At 46.0% G+C, this 27,276-nt stretch overlaps 1 protein-coding gene across 3 annotated transcripts; it reads right to left on the bottom strand.

Moving 5' to 3' along the window:
- LOC128844808 (lamin-L(III)-like) lies at window positions 1-27,276 on the bottom strand. 3 transcript variants are annotated; one of them, XM_054042816.1, is made up of 12 exons: window positions 25,339-27,276; window positions 14,962-15,118; window positions 13,484-13,609; window positions 12,180-12,350; window positions 10,515-10,640; window positions 10,126-10,346; window positions 9,220-9,448; window positions 6,898-7,005; window positions 5,513-5,629; window positions 5,298-5,411; window positions 5,091-5,158; window positions 1-1,674 (listed from the first exon to the last, which is right to left on the bottom strand). In XM_054042816.1, the coding sequence occupies exons 1-11, from the start codon at window positions 25,704-25,706 to the stop codon at window positions 5,120-5,122; spliced, it is 1,776 nt and encodes a 591-aa protein (XP_053898791.1). In that variant the 5' UTR covers window positions 25,707-27,276; the 3' UTR covers window positions 1-1,674; window positions 5,091-5,119. The 3 variants fall into 3 exon arrangements, with proteins under 3 accessions (XP_053898791.1, XP_053898790.1, XP_053898792.1); XM_054042817.1 differs by lacking the exon at window positions 1-1,674 and adding an exon at window positions 3,508-4,109; XM_054042815.1 differs by lacking the exon at window positions 5,091-5,158.

The raw sequence follows: 27,276 nt of genomic DNA, 5'->3' as shown, positions 1-27,276 counted from the left end.
TACATAGAAAATATCTTTAATAGTAAAAATCAATTGAACAGCCCAAGATTATAAACACAGCAAGATCATAAACAGAGCTTATTTTAAATTCTTCTAAAGTGACAAGGTGCAACACAATGAAGAATTTGGGTCTGCTAAAATAAGAAAGGCCAAATTCACTCACCCTTTAGGTGTCCAGTGTCTTAAAATGCTATTTTTTTAATCCGTCTAACTGAAGGGAACTCTAAAGCACTCTAAAAAGCACGGTCCTAACATGGGCCAGATCTTAAAATTCAGACAAACTATACAGTAGAGACTTTTGGCAAGGCAACAAAGAATTCTGAAAGCTGCTCCAGTGCTCAGATGGGGCTGTATTATCAGTTAACTTTTTAGCACGGAAACAGACTTGTGTTGCTTAACTAGGGACTCTTGCTGGGTTATTTCCCCTCTTTTCAGTATAGCCACTAGGTAAACAAAAAACCCCATTACAATGGCTAACTGGAGTGGCTACTCATGACCAACCCCTCTATGTGCTAGACATTTTAGCTGTACCTTGTTACAATGCTATATATTAATCCACTTGAACTCAGTGCTGTAATAGAGAATATATCTAGCTATTTAACAAAATAGAAGTTGTCCTCACCTCAACTATGAATACAGAAGTACACATCCTTATTTCAGATGTTTAATAAACACAGGAACTTTCATTAAAAGGTATCAAGACTTAGCAATCATTGGAGTGTGTGATCATTAGCTATACCAAACTAATTAAATTAGTTCGGTCCCCATTAATGTTTTGCCAAGTAAGCAGTTAACTTGGGTACTGCTGTATTTAACCACAGTATTGCTATGTTGGCATCAGACTTTAGTTCACATTTATAGTGCAAAGCTACTCACCTCAAAGTTTAACACTTTACTGTACATAGTTTAATAAATAAACTCAAAATGTCTAACCGGTACTAGGCTATAGAAACAGTATAATGGTTGGTTTATTTAACTACAAGTTAAAAATACATGTTTTACAAATAGCTTGCTCATTTTAAAACTTTACACCAGTAGATTACTACATCATTTGGCTTAGACCAATCAAGGGAACTTTAGTATCAGCCTCAAACATAAAATGAGTCCTGGGGTGTTTGAAACAAGGATAACAATTTGCTCTGACTTTCAATTCAGTGGAGCTGCACAAGGTAGAAGTTGAGGCAGTATTTGGTCCACCTAAATTTCGGTCAGGCTTGAAACAGTTCTTCTAAGTCCACTTTTGAGAAAATATTTTGAATAAATCAGGAGTTCAGAAAGCTGAAGCCATTAAATTTGTGATCATTTACCACCCCTGGCTAGGACGAGACATGCCCAGCAGGAAGTTACTGTAAACTTTAGGGCAAGTAGTTGTGGGTGAATAAATCACAATACTTCTATTTGTCATGGAAAGACTTGGAAAAGGAAATGTGCACTTGGATCTAGTTTCATTGAAGGCAGGGCCCAATATCAACAAATAGGAAGTTTCACATTCTGGAGGATGCTCTCTAAACAGGTCTGATAGGGGAAAAAAATCCAAGATTCATATGTTCCAGAAGTTGCTGAAAATTCATGCAGTCTGAAGGGTCACTTTGGTTTAAGAAGTGGTTTTAGGTAGTCACTACCCTGGTTTAGTTACATGACAGAACAGCTAGGATCTTCATTTTGCTGGAGACACTATAAAGAGAAATTAAATAGGTTAAGCCCAATGAACTACTGAGTAGACAATTTAGCATCCCTATTGTAATCAAGATTAATAAGAGAAAGAATGTAGAGGAGTGCACGATTAGGGGTTAATTATTTACCTTCTAACCAATTCCCATGTGGTTTACTCTTTGTTCTAGAGAAAAATTTTGAAGGTTAAATTTCTGCATTAAAAGGAAAGCTTAAGCCATAACATAGGAGATGGCTTCTGAATTGCAAACTGCTCAAAGCAAGCAAGACAGTCTAATGAATTCAAAGCTTGTCTTACATACATGCAAAAATCATGCTTTAAGACAACTAAAATGGCATAGGGCAGAAGCAATAGGAAAAAGTTGTGCTGTAGTTTAACAAGGCATCTTACATGTTCTTTTCACCTACACAATGCATGAGGAATTATTACATATCTCTTCACTACTCTTCTGGCCTTTCCCTCTTGTAATACTATAGGCCCATATGGCTCTCACAGTATGGAGTCTTGCTAGTTAAACCATGTTTTGTTAACAAACAAAAAATCTATTTTGCAAACTAGACATTCTTATTACACTCTGTCAATAGTACCTTCAAAGTTTGTTTTAGGCTGCTAGCAAAGGTGGGTGTTGGTATTTTAACACAGGATTATTTAAAACAAATAAAAGTGTCCTATTTAGTATGTTCTGTATTTGAATTTCAACCTGGTTTAAGAGCTTAAGCAGAGCCATTTTGCCCACAGGGCTGGCTATATCAATAAGAGTGGTTTAGTGATGTATTAGGATGAGCCCCAAGAAACTTACTAGATTCAAAACAGATTGCAGCAGACAGAGGGGGTTAGTTTTCCTTCCTCAGCCTGAAGTGAGGCTAATGAAAGCAAAGCTGTCAGTCTCAGGGTTGAGTACTGGGTGCTCAATTAAAGAACATAGAGAGCTGGACTGAAAAATGGGAACATGTTTTCACAGAAAGTTTCTATTTTGTTAAAGTTTTTGAAGTTTTCCAACCTAGCATGAGTTAAGTGAATCGTGGGATTGTGGATGGGCACGAACTTGTGAGTTTACATAGCAAAAACAGCTGAAAGATGTTGAGTCCCTGTATATCCCTGGACTTCTATCCCATTTTGCGGATCCTGCTAAGACAATGTCACTTGGGATAGGGAGTCATTTTAGTTTAATTATTAAATTAGACTAATTAAGCAACCTGTCTCAATCTAGTTTCAGTCAGAATTCATAATGTTTAATATGAAGTTTAAGTGTCGTCTTCCAAAATAGCTTAGGAGTGTAGAATTGCACTCCTATTTGCATTAAAGCAAAATGTGTCTCTCTCCAGTTTCTATTCAGGAGCTCCCCTACATGACACCACAAGCCACTCATGAAAGTTAACAGATGTCTTGGACTCAAGCTTATTAAACAAACTTTACCAAGTTAAGACAGTTTTATTAGAGAACAATGATTTAGTATCAATTTGTTCTTAAAACCACAGCTTCCAAACACTTAAGAGAACATTCTGCTCGAACTAGCCAAGGTCATTATCTACACCAGCAGTTCTCAACTGGAGGGTGAGGGACACAATGAGCCTTCCTACTCATTCATGGGTCCTGCAATGCCACTCTCACTGAAGTTTGTCCCAGCCACCTCTCCATGATAGAGGGCCAAATTTCAGTGAGTTATGTTGTGACCTGGTGCATGGGGGTCACAAGGCCCACTAGCACTCTGATACCCACAAAGATCTCAGGGTATTAATACACTTAAATAGGTTGCCTAGCCTATGCAGTTAGACAGCAGGATCAAAAGGTCTGATTTATTTAAAGTAGATTCTACATGTGTGTGTTTGGGGAGTTCCAACTTAGAGATTAGGGGTACAGGGATTCTAAACTTTAAGAATTGTGATCTACAGTAACATTTCAGAAAGTTCTGTACCTTAGTGCTGCACTGTAAGGTTGTCACCAACTAACATCAGGAAGAAGTTATCCTTCCAAGAGCCTACTACAGTAGTTCACTAGGTGCCTGGTATTTTCCCTTCTAAAGCACCTGGATATATATTGAACAAGAGGGACAATTGGTTCATTCTTTGTGGCATCTCCTGTATCCCTTGTAGGTGTGACTTGGAGCAGGAACTGGTTAAGTACAGCCAATCATTTTCTAGGATGCGAGAGACTGTAGACACCCTTAAGACCCATGGCTGCAGAAGTCCATAATAGATCCCTGTAGTAGAAGGTGCAACTCCAAAGGCCAATTTTATTCTAATGTTTGACTTTTTTGGGAAGGTAAGAGCTCTGAAGTTGGGAGGGATACCTAGGTAATCCCTCTCACAGTTAGTATAAAGCAGCACTTAGAGTATAGTCTACTGGCTTGCATGACTGTTCCAGCCAAACTGGGATGTCCTATTGGAGTCAGCACTTCCACAGTCAGAACACTGAAAGTTGTTTGAAGTCTTCACAACTGTGAATAAATGATGCAATAAGTCTTGGTACCAAACTTTAATTTAGAATTCAGTTTTAAGTGACCAACACAAATCAAGTACACCAATTAATCTTCATCACTAAGAGTTTTGTAATCCACAACTCAAGCCCCATTTGGAGGGTGTGTGGTAGGTCTTTCACATGACACGATGATCCAGAAAGTAGCCAAGAAGACACTAGGTAAGTTAAATAGCCAGAACATGTTCTGGCTTCAAGTGGGCTTACTCTCACAGTATGGCCTGCATCTGTTCTCTGATCCCCCCTGGAAAGTAAACTCAAGGGAAGAGACTAATGGGAGGTGGGGATTAAGCTGCAAGTAAGTAGATAACTATATGCAGTGGATACATTTCAAAAGCACCTATTAATAATGGCCTTAGGAGCTTAAGGCACTTATGAAAGTATCCAAGGGCTTTTAGTACATTCTAGTGGAAATATTTTCCTTCTATAGTCCAGATTTGAAATTGCTATTATGAAACAATAGAAAAGACACTGAAATCGGATATTCCAAATGAAGGAAGTCACTCCCCATTCCCTCTTGTTGCTTCCACAATTGTGGAAACCAAGCAGAAAAGATTTAACTAAGTTACAGTACACAAGATTTCTAGTTGCAATAAGTTACATGCACAATATTGGTATGAGTATTTTGTCATCATTCCTGTCTTATACTAAAGTTAGCTAGTGAATTTGTTCCTGGGCATGAACAAACAGTAAAAAAAGATTCTGCTAGTTGTAGTTAACATTCTGACGAGTAAAAGATTAATTAAAATGTGAACCTCTAACTACATTAATGTTGTGCTCCCAGATCGGATATGTGAAGCACTGATTTCAGCTCACATGCAAAGCCATGCAGAGACTACACAGAAGCAAGAGATTTCAGCACTACTGATGAAGCAAACATTTCTGCAAGAAAACAAGCACAATGTGCACTCTGAAACAAGCATGATGCTCACTCTGGTCTCACCTATTTTGTGATGCTCACAGGAAACACAATCATGACACCAAACAACATTTCTTTTTTCTTCTTTTGGTCTGACATCAGGGAGAAAAATGGCAAGAGTTGTAGGCCATGGGCAAGACTTTGGGGCATGTTTTTAGTACTGTTTACTACAAAAGAAAGCCACTGATTACTTCTGTTGCTACTATGTTCTGAATGCAGAAAGATTCTTACCCGACGATGAAACTCCATTTCGCTCCCTGTTATTTCTTCTTCATCAAACTCATCTTCCAGTTCACCACCTTCTTCTCCTCTGGATACATGTATGACCTTCCGTTCTGCAGTCTCCTGCAACAAGTTGTGTCCCCCCCACCCAAATTAAATAAGCTTGTTTGTTCTTCAGCAAATTGAAGACTAGAAAAGGTGCAATTGGTTATTGCTTCACTTACCTCTCCATCAGCATTGATGAGTGTAACACCAATGTTATCCCCAGTTCCCCAAGACTGCTGGGATTTCCAGACCAGATCACTAGGACTCTGGTTTACACCAGCATCAGCACCCCAGATCTAGAGAGAGATTTAACTGATGAGCTTTAAAATAAAATAAAAAACCTTCCTTTTAAACAGTCAGTAGACTGGTATTGGAACATTAAAGACCAAATTCAGTTTGGAGTAAGTGTCTATAGCTCCCATGTAAAACACTAGACACACCTGGTCTAGCAGAAACGTGGCTGTGAGGTGCTCAGAAACAGGTCTAAGTGGTAAATTAGGGCAGATTCCATGAATTGCCTTTGGAGTTGGTGGAACACTTAGTCTACCCACTAGGCGGTGGCATGGAAGAAGTGCAGCAGGCAGAACTGCTAATGGGAGGCTCTACCCGCTATACCCTCTGAATGTAGAGTTCTTGTTCCTGGCCAACCATTTTGTCCCATTAAGCCAACAGACGTTTGAGGTCATTTATTTAGTGCTGGCAAGTCTGTTTAGTGTTCAGTAGTGCCTTATCTATGCTAGTCTAATGGCACAGGTTTTCTACTGGGCAGAAAGATCTGTTTTGAGCAGGGTCTGAAAGATGTAATCAGGCTTAAGTACTGCACTTGCTTAGAGTAGGTCTAACAAATATTGTGCTTAACATGCTGCCACCAGCATGGGCTCAACATTGCTACCACTAGAGCAGCTGAACCACCAGCACTAAAACACCCCCCCCCCAAAAAAAAACCACTTAGTACAGAGCAGTGCACAGGTTCAAGTTCACTACCAGGCAAGTGGCCTGCACTACTTCAATTGCCCTTGAGCAAAGTGCTAGCTAGAGGACTTGGATTGAACAGCCCCCTTTCCAGGCCATGGAGCAGCTCTACAACTGTCACTCCAGTCTATTAGCCTCCACAGCCCTTGCTGTGCTAATCAGTTTGTGAGAAGGTGACAGGAAGAATTGCACAGCTTAGAAAGTGAACTGCACAGTATTTATGTTCCCCCCAGCCCATTCCCTACTGGCCCATTCTTAGCTTGTAAATGAAGAAAACTAAACCTCTTTGCCTCAGAATATGCCCCACTTCAACAATTGCAAGTGAGATCACTCCTAAGGTTTTGATCAGGCCTCAACTATTAAGATGGTGCTAAGTCACTCCATTCCTAAAGTTGCACTGAAGTTTACCAGTCAGGCCATCTCAATCTTGCCAAACTATCAGGAGAAAAAAAGCTTCCTCAGCATAGGCATTAAGTATACTTGCCTTCTTTACATGATGGTAACAATAAAAAACCCCAAATCTGATTTTTAAAGTTAATTAGAATTACTTGCTTGGCAAATCAGATTGGCAGGGCAGTGTTAAGTTACTTACCGTAACTACTTGGCCTGCTTGAAGGACAAACCGAGCAGGGAATTTGTATATTATTTCAGACAAACTTCCAAGTCGTCGTCTTAGTACCCATCCATTTAGTGATTGATCCTGCAGTTAGGAAGGCAAGATACCATTACAAGAGGATATGAAGTTGTAACTAGATGGACATCCTAAAGAGATCACACCTATGTGCTGGCATCAATTGTTAGTCTAGGCCATTTTATATTTCCTACATTCTGGTTTGCAAGGTACTGTTGCTGTCAAGACGGGGCCATTCTTAAAGTATAAATTTAGTTTAACTCTGTTCCATGTTAGCACTGAAGATTCTGGCAGCAGTGGTTGATCCCATAAGAGTTCCCGAAACAGTGATCAGACTTAGTAACTATATAGGTTTGTCTCAGCCTCACCATTCACTAGAGCATTCAGGATAGCAGGCATCAATAGCACTCTTTTGGTTTAAGAGTGTTTGGAGATTCATAACCACTATCCTGGAGTAATGCACGTCAGACTGGATCATCTTCTCCAATGAAGAATGGCCATAAACTTTAGACTGAAGGATACCTCCTCAATCAGGCTTCTTCATACCATTTCAGTCTACATGTGTTCACAACTAGGGTTAAGCTGACTAATTTGTGACGTTTCATAACAATTTTTAATTCTCAACTTTTTCCACACTAAGACTCCCCTTCTTAGTTTCAAGTTATTCATTAGTTCAGAAGACTGCTCTTTAACAATCCTAGTTAATAAGGCAGAGAGGGGATTCCAGACACTTAGGTAAGAACTCAGAGACTAAGATGTATGATCTGAGAATCTAACCTCTATCCAATTCTGCAGCTGTCGTTTTACAGCAGAATGAGAACTACCATTGTTCATATAGGCTTGTTTGGCTGCAGTGTTACAAGTTCAGACACCTTTGAATTGCAGAGCTTTTCTATATCCAGTTGCCATTTTAAGAACTAAAATCAGATCATACCCTCTGCTTTAGAGCAAAAGCTACCCTTGTAATGCAGCATTTCCCTCCAGTCCCTGTTAATGTCTAGGGTTCTGCAATGTTGGGGGAACAGGACCAAAATCACTTATTTGCAGAATCATCCCTTCAAACCTGTGACAATTTCCCTGTTTAAGACATTCTTGTCACAATATCCTGTCCATCCCATCCCAAAGGAAGTAGAAAGCCTGCCCTGGGAAGGGAGTCTAATGGCATTATTGTACCTTCTTCAGGAGCCAAGTTCTCATGGGGTAAGGGTGTTGTGCCAAGACCCATAGCCTCTGTGCAAACAGATCTCATGGGAGTTTGTTAGGAATCGTATGCCCCTGAATTTTCCCTCAGTCAAAGCAGCAGTACAGGTACTACCCATTCCATTTGTGAATGCTCTAAATGGTTCATAGCAGTCAGAAGTTGAAGGCACTGGTCAGACAGACCAGGAAACTTTCTCCTGGGTATTCCGCTCTGAACTCCTCCACAAAACTCAGTTAACTCCCAGCACTAGTGAAGCAGGGATTGTGGGCAGCTTGGGCTACTAAAGTCTACCCAGAGGCAGCTTTTCTTCTGCCCTGGTTCAGCAAGTCATGTTTAGAACATATAAGAGTGACTTAGAGCTGTGGATGTTATCCAGCCTTTGACAGGTAGCCAGCCTAAAGCTAGCCACTCACTGCCCAGGGTTGAGAGAACCTACTTTGGACTACTACCTAGTTTGGTAGGGTACCCTGCATGTTCTTAACATGCCAGTTGAATACAAGAATACCACTCTTGACTGTGGCTTTGCCAGACTTCCCAGCAGAGAAACAGTTAATTGAGTAAGTTGAACCCCCCATCCCCATCACCAAGCAGTTAGATAGTTGCAGACTACTGGATAGACTAGGTAAAAGCTATCTGATTAATTGGCTGCAGAGTAGGAGCCCTGCCACAGCTAAAATGGACCTAAACAGCTATTGGTATTATCTGACACCCTAAGCACCTTATATGCTTTTATCCTTGATTAAACTGGACTGATTGTCTTTCTGCATCCACAGACACCTATAGCTTTCAATAAAATGGTATGTTTCCCACAAATGGTCTTGTGGCTTCTCTAACCGGCAACAGCTACTATGGACCATTTCTTGAACAATATGGAGATGGGTATGTTACTTTAAACTGGTTCTTGAGGACCAAGAGAAGAGGAAAATCATTAGAAAAGCAAGATGCTGAATAAACTGGGCCTTATGATACTGGGCTAGATAGCACCACTTAGTTTAATGTGTCGATATTGGTTTTGTGTATGGGGAAAAAAGGTGGTTGAAGTTTGATAGACTATCAGCTATTAGAGAGCAGGGAAGGAGTACCTCGTCCGAGTTGTTTTTAAGCTTGACAAAATTCCCTTCTGTGTCAATTTCTTCTATAGACACATTTCCTGAACATGATGCATGCTGAACAATTTTAAAGCTGACACTGTGCTCTCCCTTTTTGGATTCTTTCAGTTTTCTTTTTTTTCCATGCAGGAAGCGATGCCCATGGCTGGTTGTTGCCTGGGTTGCAACACTTTGGGAAGATGGACTAGATGACAGTTTTAGCCTAAAAAGAGCCAAGTGACCATGTTAAGTATGCAAGTTGTGCCAACCCCATTGTGCCCAGACCTAGTGTAGCTTCCCCTCTGCCCATACCAGCTTAGTTGTAGTCTTGGAGTGTGGTATTTTATTTTATGGCAAGGAGTCTCCTAGTGAACAATGTGCAAAAGCTTATGGCCTGCTTTCCAATTTTTGCAAGAAGAGTTCAGAGCAAGTTATGGAATTTCCACCTCCTCTCCCCCTGTCCCTCAGCTGTTGCATTATTTTCTCTCTTATGGACACTGCAGGAATTAAGATCTCCATGAACAAACCCTCTATGGTAAGTGGTTAGACAGCCAATCGACTTGAAAAAGCATTGAGGATTAACATTACTATAAGGTCTATAGGAAAATTTGGCAGCCAAGGGATTTGTTTTGTCACTTCCTAATGTTACAAATTGCTGTTTCAGGGTACATGATGTTTCAATCAATGCATTTATCGTTTAGAAGAGATTGCATATACTAACGTATAAAGCCCATCTTCAGTATTTTACATACCGAAGCCAGTAGTCTGAGTTCTCCCAATAGCCAACTGGGAACAAGATTAACTTCAGATTTCTCCCCTCCCACTCAGTACACAGACTTCTAGAATGAAGGTATGTTGGAGGAAGAAAGTCTTCTTGTATTGCTCAATATTGTATCCTACCTCTGTTCTTCTCCTTCCAGCATCTTTCTGTAGGCATTTATTTCCAGATCTAGAGCCAGTTTCACATCTAGTAGATGTTCATATTCTTCCAACTGTGCTTGCATCTGCCGCCGCGTTTGTGCCATTTCTTTATCTTTTTCAGCCATACGTCTTCGATGCATCTCACGGTCATAATCCAGGGTCTCCTGTAACTCTCTTATTCTGTTCTCCAATGCACAGTTCTTAGATTTAATTAAATAGGTTTAGTTATCAGTGATTATTTTGAATAAGATACTAAAAATAGAGCTCAGTCAAGAGCAATTTTGGGGAGGGGGGAAAAGCAGATAATGTCTAGAAAATACAAATGTCACTAAGGAAAAAAATCCAATGATCTCACTGAAGAATGGTACCTGGCTTTGATAATGATTAAGCTGGGATGTCAAAGTGTCAACTCTCATCTTTGTTTCCATCAGCTCCTCCCGAGCAGCATTGGCAAAGTCGCTATTTTTTGCGGCAGAAAGTTGGGCATTCTCCATCTATGGATAAATAGTTGTCAATAACTGATTAGGACTCTGGTGACCCTTTGTTCTAGTAAAAAGGGTTACCAAGTGATTTAGACATACAGATTTAGTTGCATATGTATGAAGACGTAGAGTATCTTAATAGTTTGTTTACAGTGGAAATTGATTTACCAAGACATAATTCAACATCACAACCCTAATCCAGCTCTCCACCACTGCCTAGACTATGGAATATTTCCTGTTGCATAGATTTGTTGAAAATGCACAGAAATGACACCACTAGAGAAGAAACTCAAGTTCACTAGTGGTACCATGGCTAATGGGGTAGGAAGCTGCCTTGAGACAGTACAGGATACTAGATAGTTTCTTTGAGTGTCAGTAATCAAATGCTCTTTCACACCAATGCTGGTACCAGAGCTCTGAACAAACAAGCATAGCCATGTTTAACTGTGTATTCAGGAATCTAACTAGTCAGAGCAAGCAGAGATTGAGGTGATGTTCCTTTAAGAAAGGGGGAAAATGCTGGAGGAAACTAATGCAGTAACAGCAGCAGGACCCCTACTGAGAAAAGAATAATCAGGGCAAAGGAGTTAATACTGCAGGGTAAAGGGAATGTTAGTGAGTTGAAGACTAACTAGACAAACGGGAAGGAAGTGAGAACAGATATCAAGGAATCCACTCACAAAGTATGATCACATGTCTCTGCAGATAGTACAGAGGGCTTGTAATACTATAAGTGTCTCCATTAATAAAATTCTTGGACCATATTCCAATCTCACTTCAGTTTTTTCACCTGTGACTATCTCTGGTATTTCAGTGACATTACCTATTGTAACTGGACTCAGTTCTGGGCTGGAGGTGACATCATTAGTATCAAGGTATTTTTGTAATCCTGTCTTGGTAAGATGGTTGCGATTACGTCAGCTACCAAAACTGGTAGATTAAGTTAATTCACCTTCATTACACGTGTGCATACATTTCTGTTATAGGAAGAATTAATCCTGCTGTAACTGGTACACAGTTTCAAACTTTAGTACCATATTTCCTAGGAATTAAGATAACGATATTGGCAATAGACTAAATTCTGCTCAATTATTATACCACATAAATTTTTGGTGTGATGGACCTGGCCCTATGCATATAACATCTATGCAGAAAGTTTAGATATTTGTAATGAGCACATCAGAACCAAGATTGAAATTTGCTGATGGGAATGTTTAAAATTTTATAATTCATACCAACTACTCCTGTTATGGAGGATAGTATATATTTATGCATCTCGACCAATTTTATTGGACAGTGAAGTGACAGCAGATAGCAAGTTCTATTGGCAGATCTTGGAGAGACTGTTCAGAGATTGAGGGATTCAGGTAGTGGCTCCTACTGCAGAACAGTCTTCAATTAATGGGTCTCTACTACTTGAAGCAGAAGGACCATACTCTGTCAAATACATTAGTCAGCTAGTTCAAGGAAGGGTCAAATGCTTCCTTGCCAAATGAAGATGCAGAAAGCATGACAGCTTGTTCATTTGATTTGCAACTTTTGAAGACTCACTTTGGCACTGAATGTGCGCTCCAAGTCATCTTTGTATTCTTGAATTTGTTCTTCATGCTCCTTTCTGAGTCCTTGAAGAGCATCTGAAAGTTTGCTCTCAAATTCCCTCTGACGGCCAGATTCTATTTCCGCTATCCTGCTCTCATGGAATCTTTTTGTTTCCTTGAGCTCCTAGAGGAGGAGGAGGAGAAAAAGTATATGGCTTAAAGGTCAAATGAAATACCACCATTTAGCTTGAGTAACTGATCTTATGCAACTGCTTTAACAATAAACCAGTGTAGCAAGTCAATCACACAATACTAAAGCAGATGTTTACTGTCAACTATTTGGCCATTTGTTTTTGAATCAGGGGATTTAGAGATGATGACCTAATAGACCTTTCCAAGTTCATCTGACCCTGCTGGGTTATTTTCCCCTAAGTAAAAAAAATGGAAAGTAATAGATTTAAAGATCTCCAATGGGGTTCTCACTAGCTGAAAGTGTATTCCCCTGCCTGTTGGATTATGCTGTCACATTTTTCTAGTTACCAGTCTAGCTAGAAAAGACAATACCTTTTTTTTTTTTAATGAAATCAGAAGTGTCTTTGCCCCTATCCTTGTCTTTATGTGAAATTCAGTGGGATTTTGGCTCTTAAGTCACTTAGACATTTTTGAAAATTTCATCCTAAAAGTTCCATTCTAAAGCTAAATGGAGACTAAATTTAATTAATCTTATACTATATAGAACCTGATTATGCAGCGGTCACCATGAAAAATACAAAAGGAAATCGCTTAGAAACAAGAACCTATGAAGTTAGTGGGTTGGTTTGTTTTTTAAATTAGACATCCAAGTAGTATTAGGACTGTAGTTATCTTAGCAGGTGTAATTTGAGAGAAAGCTAAAACATAACAGTCAAAATTGCAAAGGTTTCCAGGTGTTTGCAGAAAGTCTAAAGTAAACCAAATCTCATACTCCAGCAGATAACACCTCCGCCTCCCCCATATTAGAAAAACAACTTGAACTTTACAGGTGATTTATAGTAGCATAATAGAATATTAACTACTGGATTTCAATGAAGCTGTGAGGTGGAAGGAGAGAAACATGCTCAAATATATTAGGAGATACTGATGTTACCTAAATTTGTGCACATCCCTGGAGTTTACCCACCTAGGTGGCTTTTGCTGGCTGGCAGAGGGTCATAAGGTTGATTCAGCTAGTTACCTTTTTAGGAATCAAGTGCATTTTAACATTGATTTTGTAAGGGTATCCAGGGGCAATGGCAATTGGCATCTAGGAAATCCTTGCTAAAATTAACTTAGACATACATCTTCATGAAGGCGTTTCTGGAATGTCATTTGTTCCTGCACAGTTTTCATTTGGTTTTCCAGGTCCACTCTCTTCAACATTTCTCCATGGAGATGCTTTTTGGTATCTTCCAATGCCAACTTAAGCTAGGAAAGAAAAGATTTTTGTGGTAGATCAGAATGCAAGGAAAGTGACATTTTTACACTAACAGCCAAAGATTAGATTTCAGAGTTACTCCTATAGTCAACAACTTTAAGGGAAGGAACCTTTCTGATTTAGTTCACCATCAATAAGGTCCAGAATATGTTTGGGGTTCTTCACATGGAAGACACTTGCAGTCCTGCCCCCAAAAAGCTTAACGGAACAGGGCTGCTTTCTGATCACTTTGGGAGCAGATCTCCAGAATGAACTAGGCTACTTAACAAACCAAGTATACAGAAGCCTCATTAATCACTGACCAGCTAAGTTGTAGAACTACTGTTTTCTAACCCTACTCAGCTAAGGAACCCAGTTATGCTAGGATTATCAGTTGTACAAGACCATTGTCATTTCCCTCCAGAATACTAAATGAGCCAAGCCTCAATTTGAGATAAGAATTATGAAAATCCAAAGGCCTGAAACCAATAGATGGTGTGCATTTATTGTACATAAGTCTTCCTTCTAAAACTCAATTATATCCTGCAAGTGCAATTCTTACCCTAAGCCAACAAGTCTACATTTTATGGCAGCATTTTAAGCCATCGTAGTGAAACAGACACACTTACCTCATATCTAACAGACCCTAAACTGCAGTATTCCATTAATCTCCTCCAACCCCTAAAGAACTCAAAACTGAATAGTATCCTAAACCCAAAATGCAATACATTTCAGGCAATTTTTACAGTAAGAGGAAGAGCTTTTCACAAAAAAAAAAAAAAACAACAACCATTCATTAAATCAAATGGGTAGAGGGTTTCCTCTTAAAGTTAGGGTAAAGCATTTAAAGATACAGTAAGAAGGTCCTTCAATCCAGGTGAATAGGTAGACATTAATTTTTCCCTCCCTAGTATCTGCCATTTCAGGGAAGGTTACACAGGCTGTAACTAGCATGTTAAGAGCAAAGTTTGGTCCTGTCCATGTAGCTGAGACTAAAGAGTGTCATTCAATTATATGAAGTCAAAACTAGATGATCACAATGGCCCTTCTGGCTTTATAATTTATTAATTCATGTGATTAAGCAGGATTACAAGCCTCACAACATGGTTCCCCGACCCAATATTTTGACATAGACGGGTGACCAGGACATGTGCTTTTATCAAAATTCTGCAAGTCCTTCTCTGCCAATCCTTACCTATTAAGTACAAGGAACTTCATGAGTTTAAAACTTTAATATCTTATTTTCCCCACGAAGTTTATAAACAGCAACAGAGGCAAAATAGAGAGTCCAGTGTGGGAAGTCATAATTGAACTTCCGATATCACCAACCATGAAATAATGTAGATTCTATGCAACATCTTACAGTGACTATTTGATCCTTTAACTCTTGAAGGTCGCCCTCCAAACTTCTTTTTCCACTCAAAGCTGTTGCTAAGTCAGCCTCCTTGGAGTTCAGCTGAGCATCAAGATCTCTTATACGAGCCTGTGCCAGGTTTAAGTCAGCTTCTTTTTTAGAATTCCTGCAAGTGAAAGTTTTACATTCATAAGAATTTACTGCTGGAGGGGAGGGAACAATATATTTAATCTTGCTTACATTTTTATAGTTTCTACCACAGCCAACCATTTCTTGTCTATTTATAAATGGTTAAGAGTAGCACTGGAGTATAATTCACTATCCATCATCACCCAAAAGATAAAACTATACAAAAAACCCGCATGCAAACATTAACACCTAATATTATTTCATTGTACCCTCGAATCACCAGTTCATTCTGTACATGCTCTTACAGTGCCCACTGCAGTAGCACTGACCCCCACCCACCCATCTAAAGTAGTGAAATCTGAGACTCTCCCCCCTTGAGTGTTTTCTGAACAGACAGCAGCTAGAAGCTCTTGTAGCAGTGATCGTGACAAGGGTGAGAAAGAGCAATTCTCCTTTCAAGTAGCTAGAAGACAGAGCTTTAAAATTTGACATCTGCTAGCCAGAGAGGAGGGAAAAAAGGAGTCCTACGAAAGGGCAGCAGTGGTAGAAATGCCAACAATCTTCTTCTCATCAGCTGGGAGTAAGAGTGGGCATTGCCCCTTTGACCTTCAAATGGGACCCTCAAAACTTTTCCTTTCACATCTTCCTCTGGGCTAGGTGATTTACTTCTCTGACTAGCATGTCTAGCAAGTTTTTCAAGCCCAGGTTTAACATGTAATGCCAGGACAGAAGGGGAATTTCAGTCAGCTGAGCAGCTAGTTCAGTTACACCCCCGTGTCGCGTCAGGCATGTGCTTAGCATCTTTCTTGGCTCAGGCGGACACTAACATTAGGGGTGTTTAACTGTTTCCTCAAACTTTAGCCAAATCCCTGGTAAAGCAGCTCCAGGCTGGCAGAAAACATTTCTGGGGCCATCCACTAATCTAAGTGCCAGCAGCCTGTAATGGCGCCACCCATGAGAGAGGGAGGAGTTTTGGCCCCAAGAGGCTACCATCCTGGCTATGGTCAGAGTAGGGCACAACCCTGAGCATGCTCACTAGGAAAGCAACTCCGTCACTGGCCTCCTGGAGCATAGGGCTTCATAGCATGGGGTTACGTGGTAACGTGGAGCGGGAGAGGAGAGATGAGCCAGGAGAATGGTATCGGACGGCCAGTAGGCCTCTGCCTCAGGACTAGATGGGCTGCCAGGCTCACCCACCTCCCCTTTATTCTCAGAGGGAGCTCAGACCTTGGCATCCAGGACAGGATTCTGGTAAAGTGATTTTTATGTGGAAAAACCAGGACACAGTAGGAAGTTTGGTGGGCCAAGAAGGTATACACTGGAAAGTATGGCATGCCCACCTCTTTCCCCAAGCAATAGGTCAGTGGGCAAACTACAGCCTGCAGGCCAGATCCGGCCCACAGGACCGTCCTGCCTGGCCCTCGAGCTCCCAACCAGGGAGGCTAGTCCCTGGCCCCTCTCTCACTGTTCCCCTCCCCAGCAGCTACACCGCCGCGTGGGCAGCAGGGTTGCGTGCTCCTGCCAAGCAGTGTGTCTGGCTCCAGCCAGGTGGCAAGGCTGCCAGACATGCTGCTCTGAGTGGCATGGTGTGACGGAGCAGGGAGCAGGGCAGATTTGACCTGGGAATGTTGCAGGGGGGTTGCAGTGGGGATGTGGGACTTCCCTTGAAGGAAGCTACCTGAGCTGTAACCTGAGCCAGGAACGGGGGTGGGGAGAATTAACACCTTCTGCCCGGGAGACTGAACAAAGGAGAGGAGCAGCGGGAGGGGCTTGGAGTTTAGTTTCGGTTGGGGCTGGGTGGTGCAACGCAGGGAACCCCAAGCTGGGGTCCAAGCTCCCTGAACCTCCCCGAGGGACCTAATTGAGGGGGTCTGGTCGTACCTACACGCTCTGCTTGAGACTGTGTTCCTGTCCTTAAATAAACCTTCTGCTTTACTGGTTGGCTGAGAGTCACAGTGAATCTCGGGAAGAGGGGTGCAGGGCCCTAACTCCCCCACAATCCGCAACAACTCTCCCTGCTCCGTCACATCTCTCCCCCCTTCGAGACTGAACTGAGCGGGGTCACTCTGACCAGTGACCTGGGGAAGTTCAGGGCTCCCTCTCCGGGACAACGCGTCCGCTATCACGTTGTCACGTCCCTTCACATGGACCACGTCCATGTCATAATCCTGCAGGAGCAGGCTCCACCTCAGGAGCTTGGCGTTGGCTCCTTTCATCTGGTGCAGCCAGGTCAGGGGAGAGTGGTCGGTGTGCACGGTGAAGTGACGCCCAAAGAGATATGGCTCTAGTTTCTTGAGGGCCCACACCGTGGCCAGGCATTCCTTCTCGATGGCCGCGTAGTTCTGCTCCCGGGGTAGCAACTTCTTGCTCAGGTACACGATGGGGTGTCTCTCCCCCTTTTCATCCTCCTGCATTAACACCGCCCCCAGTCCTGTGTCTGAGGCGTCGGTGAACACCATAAAGGGCTTGTCAAAGTCTGGGTTTGCCAGAACTGGGCCACTGACCAGAGCCTCCTTCAGCGCCCGGAGAGCCTCCTGGCACTCCTCGGTCCAGACCACTTTGTCTGGCTTCCCCTTCTTGCACAGCTCAGTGATGGGGGCGGCTATGGCGCTAAAGTGGGGCACGAACCTCCGATAGTACCCTGCCATCCCAATAAAGGCTTGGACCTGCTTTTTGGTTTGAGGAGCGGGCCAGTCTCTGATCACCTCCACTTTGGCTGGTTCCGGCTTTAGGCAGCCGCTTCCCACCCGGTGGCCTAGGTAGGATACCTCAGCCATCCCCACCTTGCACTTCTCCGGTTTTACGGTCAGCCCAGCCTTCTGGAGTCGGTCCAGCACTTGTCTAACCTGGGATATGTGGTCCTCCCAGGTCTGGCTAAAGACACAGATGTCATCGATATACGCCACGGCAAAACTCTCCATCCCCCTCAGTAGCTGATCCACCAGGCGCTGGAAGGTGGCCGGCGCTCCCTTGAGGCCGAAGGGCAGGAACTCATAGAGCCCCAGAGGGGTGACAAAGGCCGATTTCAGCCTGGCATCTGCATCCAGCGGCACTTGCCAATAGCCCTTTGTAAGATCCATGGTGGTAAGGTACCGAGCACCTCCCAGCTTGTCTAGGAGCTCGTCCGGCCTGGGCATGGGGTAGGCATCGGCTACAGTGATGGCATTGAGCTTCCGATAGTCCACACAGAACCGGATCGACCAGTCCTTTTTGGGGACCAGCACCACCGGCGAGGCCCAAGGGCTGGAAGACGGCTGGATCACCCCCAAAGCCAGCATGTCATTGACCTCTCTTTCCAGGTCCTGAGCAGTTTTCCCTGTGGCTCGGAAGGGGGAGCATTTTATAGGCGGGTGCGATCCTGTCTGCACCCGGTGGACAGTCAGATTAGTGCGTCCAGGCTGGTTGGAAAACAGCTGCTGGTACAGATGCAGCACCCCTCCGATCTCAGCTCGCTGGGCAGGGGTTAGCCGATCAGAGAGGGGAATTGCTTCCAGGGGGAAGCCAACTCTTGTCCCAGGGAATAGATCTACTAAAGGGTCATCTCCCTGCCCCTCCCACTGTCCACACACGGCCAACACCATATTCCCCCTGTCATAATATGGCTTCATCATATTCACATGGTACACCCGGTGGTGGTGTGCCCGGTTCGACAGCTCCACCACATAGTTTACCTCGTTTAGTTGCTTGACAACCTTGAAGGGCCCTTCCCAGGCGGCCTGGAGTTTGTTTTTCCTCACGGGGATGAGGACCATCACCTGATCCCCAGTGGCGAAGGTGCGGGCCCGTGCTGTGCGGTCATACCAGACCTTCTGCTTCCTCTGGGCTCTGGCCAGATTCTCCCTGGCCAGGCCCATGAGCTCGGCAAGTCGTTCCCGGAAGGTCAGGACATACTCCACCACCGACTCTCCGTCAGGAGTGGCCTTCCCCTCCCATTCGTCTCTCATCAGGTCCAGGGGCCCCCTTACCCGCCTTCCATATAGCAGTTCGAAAGGCGAAAACCCGGTAGACTCCTGGGGTACCTCCCTGTACGCAAACAGCAGGTGAGGTAAGTACTTGTCCCAGTCCTGCGGGTGCTGATTCATAAATGTTTTCAGCATCATTTTTAGCGTCCCATTGAACCTTTCCACCAGCCCGTTGGATTGGGGGTGATATGCTGAGGCCCAGTTGTGCCGGACCCCACATCTCTCCCACAAGCACCGGAGTAGGGCCGACATGAAGTTGGACCCTTGGTCCGTCAAGACTTCCTTGGGGAACCCCACTCGGCTGAAAATGGTCAGCAGCGCATCCGCCACAGTGTCTGCTTCAATGGACGATAAGGGCACTGCCTCGGGGTAGCGGGTGGCGAAATCTACCACCACCAGGATGTATTTCTTCCCAGACCGGGTCGTCTTGCTGAGAGGTCCCACTATGTCCATGGCCACCTTCTGGAAAGGCTCCTCTATGATGGGCAAAGGTCTCAATGCTGCCTTCCCCTTGTCCCGGGCCTTCCCCACCCTCTGGCAGGGGTCACAGGATCGGCAGTACTGCCGGACGTTGGTGAAGACCCCGGGCCAGTAAAAGTTCTGTAGCAGCCTCTGCCTGGTGCGCCGGATCCCCTGGTGCCCTGCGAGAGGGATGTCATGGGCCAGGTACAGTAGCTTGTGGCGAAACTTCTGGGGAACCACCAGCTGCCTCCTGATCCCCCACGACTCCACTTCCCCCGGGGGAGCCCACTCTCGGTACAGGAACCCCTTCTCCCACAGGAACCTCTCCTTGCATCCTCTCCTCATGGTCTGTACCACACTGAGGTCAGCCAGGCCCCTTAGCTTCCGCAGGGAGGGGTCCTTCTGCAACTCGGCCTGGAACTCGGCGGCTGGGGAAGGGATGGGGACCTGCTCCCTCTCGTCGGCTGGGTCGGACGCCCCAGCCACCCCGTGGCCTGTCCTTGGGTGTTCCCTCCCCACCCGGGAAGGGTTCGGTGCCTCCGGTGGGACATCCTTCCCAAGGTCAGGGCGTAGTGCCCCTCGCCGGCTCTGGCTATGGGTCACAACTAAGGCGGTCTGGGGGCTGCTTGGCCAGTCCTCTAGGTCCCCCCCCATCAACACCTCAGTGGGCAAATGGTGGTGCACTCCCACGTCCTTGGGGCCCTCCTTGGCCCCCCAGAGAAGCTGGCCGGGGGCCCTTCTCTCTCTTGAGCAGTTGATAAGCTGCCAGCCCCTCTCGCGTGGGAAGCCGGCCCCTCGTCCGTCTGGGCCTCTACCAAGTTAACCCGGTGCGGGTTCGGTCTGCTCAGTCTGTCCTTGAGCTTGGGGCACTGGGCCCGAACGTGGCCTCTTCGGCCGCAGTAATAGCAGCTCAGGTCCCGTGGGTCCCCTCGAGCCGGTCGGTTGTCCCTGATGCTGGGCCTTCCCCGTGGGAGGGGATTCCCCATATTCCCCCTTTGGGAGGTCCCAGGGTGACTCTCTCTCTGCATCGCGGCGGGCCTGTTCCTTTGGGGCTCCTCCCTGCCACCCCCTGACCGGCTCTTTACAAACTCATCAGCCAGCTGCCCGGCGTGTCGCGGGTTCTCTGGCTTTCTGTCCACCAACCACAGCCTCAGGTCGGATGGGCACCGCTCATACAGTTGCTCCAGTACCAGCAGTTTAATCAGGTCCTCCTTCGTCTGGGCCCCACCAGCCCACTTGCTGGCGTATCTTTCCATGCGGACGGCTAGTTGCAGATATGAGATCTCAGGGGTTTTATCTTGACTCCGGAACCTTTCCCGGTACATCTCAGGAGTCAGCCCAAACTCTCGTAGCAGGGCCTTTTTGAATAGTTCGTAGTCCCCTTTCTCTGCCTCTCCCAGTTGGCGGTACAATGCCACGGATTTGGGGTCCAGTAAGGGGGTAAGGACCCGGAGTCTGTCCGCGGGATCCACCCGATGCAGCTCGCAGGCCGTCTCAAAGGCCTCCAGGAAGTCATCCATGTCCTCCCCCTCCTTGTATGGGGCCATGATGCACTTATCAAAGCTCCGTGCAGTCCTGGGTCCTCCCTCACTCACCGCAGCCGGGGGTTCGCTGCCCTTCAATCTCGCCAGTTCCAGGTCATGCTGACGCTGTCTCTCATTCTCCTGTCTCTGTCTCTCTTTCTCCTCCCGTTCACGCTGATGCTGTCTCTCTTTCTCCTCCCGTTCATGCTGTCTCTGTCTCTCTTTCTCCTCCCGTTCATGCTGTCTCTGTTGTTCACGATCCTCCAGCTCTCTCAGTTTTAGCTCTTTCTCCCATTCCAGCCAATTCCGCTCCCCGGATGCCGAACGTCGCCGGGAGGATCCTCTGCTGGCCGGCGAGCTTCGCCGGGGGGACCCCCTGCTGGCCGGGGGGGCCACGGCGCCTTCGGTATTTGCTGGGCTCCTCCCCACCCTTCCCCTAGGCATAGGAAGGAGGGGTCTCGGGACGCCCTCAGCAGCCGGCTGACCACTCCCAGCTGGGACAGACACTGGGGCCTGCGCTGCATTTGCCAGGCTGCTTCCCTGAGACACAGGGATCAGTTCATTCGCGCGATCTTCCGCCTCCAGCTGGGCAATGAGCTGTTCTTTGGTGAGCCTCCCAATGCGCAGCTGCCTCTGCTTGCACAGCTCCACCAGGTCGCTCTTAAGCCGCTTGGCATACATCTTCCTGCTGGCCACTCACCGGCCTGTGTGCTCACAGCTCCCCACAGTTCCCAGGGGGCCCCCTAGTGTGCCAGCCCTTCTCGAGGTCACCACCTCTCTGCCAGGGTCGAGCTGCAGACTCCTCCGCCCCTGGGACCACTCGCTGCGATCCCCTCGGGGGACCCTGTTACTGCAAAAGTCCTTCTCGCTGGTCACACACTCCCAGGGGTAATAACCGTCTCTCTCTCACTCTTCAGCGCGCCTGGTCCCCGTCAATCCCCCTTCGTTTTACTGCTCCCCAGTCACTTACTGCAGGAAGCGCCGTCCACGGGGTGCAGTAGATCCCGCCGCTGCCACCAGTTGTTGCGGATTGTGGGGGAGTTAGGGCCCTGCACCCCTCTTCCCGAGATTCACTGTGACTCTCAGCCAACCAGTAAAGCAGAAGGTTTATTTAAGGACAGGAACACAGTCTCAAGCAGAGCGTGTAGGTACGACCAGACCCCCTCAATTAGGTCCCTCGGGGAGGTTCAGGGAGCTTGGACCCCAGCTTGGGGTTCCCTGCGTTGCACCACCCAGCCCCAACCGAAACTAAACTCCAAGCCCCTCCCGCTGCTCCTCTCCTTTGTTCAGTCTCCCGGGCAGAAGGTGTTAATTCTCCCCACCCCCGTTCCTGGCTCAGGTTACAGCTCAGGTAGCTTCCTTCAAGGGAAGTCCCACATCCCCACTGCAACCCCCCTGCAACATTCCCAGGTCAAATCTGCCCTGCTCCCTGCTCCGTCACACATGGTAAGGAGGCCAAGGGGTTGGATAAGGAGCAGGAGGTCACAGGGAGCAGTCAGATGGGGCAGAGATTCTGGGGGGCAGTCAGGGGATGGGGGGAGGGTTGGATACGTATGGGAGTGCCAGGGGGCCTGTCAGGGGACTGGGGTGTGGATAGGAGTCAGGGGACAGGGAACGGATGGGGATTGAATAGGCAAGGGGCACGGGTGTGGATAGGGGTCAGAGCAGTCCGGGGACTGGAAGCAGGGGGGTTGGAATAGGGGGTGGGATCCCAGGGACGGTTAGGTCCCAGGAGGGGGCGATCAGGGGACAAGGAGCAGGGGGGTTGGATGGGTCAGGGATTCTGAGGGGGGCAGTCAGGGGGCAGGAAGCGGGAGGGGTCAGGGGCCAGACTGTTTGGGGAGGCAGAGCTTTCCCTACCCAGCCCTCCATACAGTTTTGTAACCCCAGTGTGGCCCTCAGGCCAAAAAAATTGCCCACCCCTGCAATAGAAAGTGCTAGGGAAGAGCATGGGACTCAAAGACACTATAATGTTTCTGGCCTCAAACAGCTATGACAGACATGGATTTGTTAGAACTGATACTGGAAAGTGACATTCCAGATTATCAGACAGTCCTTTGAGATTTTAAGGCACAATCCCTATTTTCTCCTGGTGAAATCAACAATCTGGGAAGTGGATGAATTGTGAGTTTCTAAGTCAGGATTTACAATTAGTCATTGAGTTTGTCCTCTATCCCCTATCCCACAGGGCAATTTAATTGTGCATTATTGCTGTTAATACAAAAAGTTAAGACAATTATTGGTTCCCCAGCCAACAGCTACTATAAAATTCAAATACGTCTTTACTCTGTGTGGTTATGAGTAAGAGGACAGACATTGTCGGTCATCTGTTCCCATTCATGTGGAATTCTTATTCTGCAGGTTTGAATTTTATTAGACACGTTTTCCCTTTATGGACATGTGCTGCCATATTCCTGCCATCTAAAAGTCTACATTACTCCTTAACATAGCTGTTGAATGACTGCCTATGCTGGCTTTTAGAAGTGTATACAAAATTTCATAGTTCGCAGGACTGCCTTAGTGGTTGGCTACTAGGAATAGTGAATGACACCCCGAAGTATAGAGTTATTTTTATTCTTCCTCCAGTCCTCAAACAGATATGGATCTCAGATTGACTAGAAGAGCTTAAACCAGTATCAGGGAGTAGCCGTGTTAGTCTGTACCCACAAAAACAATAAGGTATCCGGTGCCACCCTAAAGGCTTTGATTTGCGCATAAGCTTTCGTGGGTAAAACACCTCACTTCTTCAGATGCATCAGTATTAAACTAGTATTTTCAAAGTCTGTTTCTTACTAAAGAAAGATTGGGGTTTACCTATATGTGTCTAAGATCTGAGGACATCCAAAACAGTCATAAGATTCACTTATGAGGTCCCATTTTGCATTACTGAAGTACACATTGAGGTGGAACCATCATATTTGTATATTCAGAGTTATTTGTATCTCTAAAACCAGTTAGACTAAGTATCTTCCTGTTTATTACAGGTATTCTCTTCCTGTGCCCTTACTCCTGCTCTGATCTTTCTCCTGCAATTGTGATGGGATGAGAGAGCTGGTGGGACTATGCCAGTCATTCTTTTCAAGCATCCTACAACTGGCTCTTCAGTTACCACTATTGGTCTAAGTATGCACTTGCATCTCACTTCTTTATACTTTAAGAGTGTACGAAGCACTGTGTAGTAAACCAAGTTGAACAACTAATGGTTATTGCTTGCAGGAAGGCTGTTAGATACTGTTCACCCCATACGAGTTCTAAGCTATTTAAAGGGTATATCAAGTTCATGACATCCAGGAAGATAAGGTTGTTCCAAGTCATCTGAGACACTTGCAGTTAGACTGCACAGAAACAAGCACCTCTAAATATTAGGACTTAGATCTAGTACATCTTTTGCTGAACATACTGCATATGTAAGCCCTTTTCCATTTTCAGGAGGCTGTAAAGTCAGTCATTTCTAAAGCCTAGCTGTTTCAGAAAGTAAAAAAGCACCAATTCTCAGGATTACAGATCAGCCAAGTCTAAGGTTCTATAAACAAAGACTGAAGTTCTGAAATTTTTCAGCTACTTTGTGTTTTGAGAACTGGCACCAGTCCTTTCCTTGCTCTCCAATCACAAAATGAGAGATTAGGTTTTTATGAAGCTTAAACTTCTGAACCAAAACCAAGCATGCAAGACATAAGTCCAAGCGTTGTAAGCCGCTGAACGTTGGTCAGTAGAGAAAGCATTTGCTCCAGTCTCTGAGCACCCACAGGCTTTATTCCTGTACAGGTTTGGAATGGGAATACTTTAGAGACCTACTCAACAGGTCAACCCTAGCAACAGATATCAGCATGTAAGGGCCACATTAGGGTAGGATTCTTAACGTAACAGGCACCTCTCGACAGGGGTCAGTTAAATGGGGCATCAATAGCCACACCGCACACGCTTAATCCATTAAGGCCAGGCTCCCCCATAACGTAGCTGAGGCCTGTCATTTGTTTACAGGTGAGCGATCCCTCTATACTGTTATTAGCTGCAGCAGATTCGGTTGTCCCTGGGTGCTAAGCACCTGTTCCCAGGAAATCCCAGTACCACGCACCAATCTGCGAGCTGCCTGTAGGAGCAGTGACCAGCAGGGAAGTTCGAGAGGCATTTAGCTATAGGAAGAGAGGAGGAGGGAGGAGGGCCAGGGACACAGAAAAGGGGGGGCGGGGTGCGCTAATAGTAGCCACTGGAGCCAGAGGCTACTCCCCCTGCCATGTGACGGGGGCCAGGCCGTGCAGAGCAGCCTCTCGCAGCCCGGCTAGCGCAGAGGGAAGGGAGGAGACACCGACCTGGCGTGCAGCTGCCGGTGCTCCTCGCTGAGCTTGCCCAGCTCCACCTGCAGCGTGGCCCGCTCGATGGCGATGCAGTCCAGCGCCTTGCGGGCATCCGCCAGCTCGGTCTCGTAGCGGAGCCGCAGGTTGCCCAGCTCCCGGCTGCTCCCTTCCTCCTGCTCCGCCAGCCGCAGCTGCAGCGTGGATTTATCGGCCTCCAGGGCCCGCACCCGGTCGATGTAGGCGGCCAGGCGGTCATTGAGCTGCTGCAGCTCCTCCTTCTCCTGCAGCCGGCTGAGCCGGGTCGGGCTGAGCGGGGAGAATGCGGCCGAGCGACCGAGAGCTCGCCCGCTGCCTCCCGGGGTGGAGGACACCGCCGTGGCCATGGCCGCCTCTCTACGGGCACGATCCTCGGGGCTAGCGCGGCCGCCGCCCGGGGTTGGGCAAGCACCTTCAGGCCCCTGCTACATCCATGGCAGGAAGGAAACGCCCCTTTGCAGGTCACCCCCAGCCCCTGCACAACCAAGCCGGCGCCTCAAGGAGACATGGAATCCCGGCGCCCGCCCCCTGCGCGCCGCGGCCTTTCTCTGCCCACGCTCGCACTGAGACACAGTCCGACTCCCCCTGCTCCAGCCCGGGTATAAATAGCCACCATCAGCTGCAGTTCCAGGGTCCTTCCGGCACCGGCTGCGGCACCGGCGGCAATTTAAAGGGATAGAGCCGCTGGATGGAGGTGGAAGCTGTACCAGCCCGGGAATGAGAGCCTGTTGGGATCCCAGCCCCGGGTGGGGTCTCCCCCCTTTAGAAAATGGGGAGGGAGGATTTTTGTTGTTCGCTTTTCAGTAGGGCAGTGAGCGAACGCCACACTCCGCTTCCTTTTCCAGTCTCCCCGTTCAGATTAGCACGGCTGGAGAAGATACAGTGCTGGTCAAGAGGTGCGAGAAAAGACATGCAACTGATGGGCGTGGGGAGTGCCCATTAATACAGTTGCGAATTTTGAGTTTATATTCAGCACCCTAAAGGGACAGATTGAAAATGTCATATTTAGAAAAGTATCAGAGGGGTTGCTGTGTTAGTCTGAATCTGTAAAAAGCAACAGAGGGTCCTGTGGCACCTTTAAGACTAACAGAAGTATTGGGAGCATAAGCTTTCCTGGGAAAGAACCTCACTTCTTCCTCTGTTGATATTTAAAGAAGCGTCCTTCCTTGTGTTCGCGTTCCAGTGCTTAATTTGTGCCAGGGTTGAGACCCCCGTCACCTCTAAGTTTGGCAGTTCATATCCCTTGCACCTAATTGCTTGAGCCAGCCCCCACTCCTGCCCCCCATCTGCTGTGTTCAGATTATTACAAACAAAGAATCTTTCAAATCTCACTTACCTTTTCCGATTGGTGCTTTGTCCTTTGTTTACCTTTATTTTATTTTAACATTTTATTCAGATTAGTCAGTGAAAAGTAAATTAGTCTTTTCCATTCTTTGTTTGTAGCCATTTTTAGCTTTCAGGTCAGTTTCTGGTTCTCATCCATGTGTGCAATGTTTAGGATGCAAATTGCTGGGGGGATTTTTACATCCAAACAAAAATGTTGTCACTTACATGTGAAGCCATCGTGAAAACAGTTCTATCAATTATAGGTTTGATCAAATTGATTTTTTTAACAACACTCTATTTTTGTAATGTCCCTTTCATAAGGAAGTTCACTGGCAGTTGTAAATTTCCTTTATTCTCATTTGAGATTGTAATTTCCATGCATGACTCTTACTGTTTGGAGGGCAGAGCCTGTGTTCTTTTCATACTCAAACCTTAGGCAAACTCCCACAGATTTTATTGGGAGTTTGCCTGAGTAAAATTGCAGGGAGGATTTCAGAATGTTGTTGTTAACATTATTTATCATTTGTATTGCAGTAGTTCCAAGATGCCTCAATCAAGATCAGGGACCCCATGTGCTAACTGCTGTCTCTA

The sequence above is a fragment of the Malaclemys terrapin genome, chromosome 10 (assembly GCF_027887155.1).
Source record: "Malaclemys terrapin pileata isolate rMalTer1 chromosome 10, rMalTer1.hap1, whole genome shotgun sequence".
NCBI classification, from domain to species: domain Eukaryota; kingdom Metazoa; phylum Chordata; order Testudines; family Emydidae; genus Malaclemys; species Malaclemys terrapin.
The sequence above is the reverse complement of the archived record's forward strand: the minus strand, read 5'-3'. Positions and strand labels throughout refer to the sequence as shown.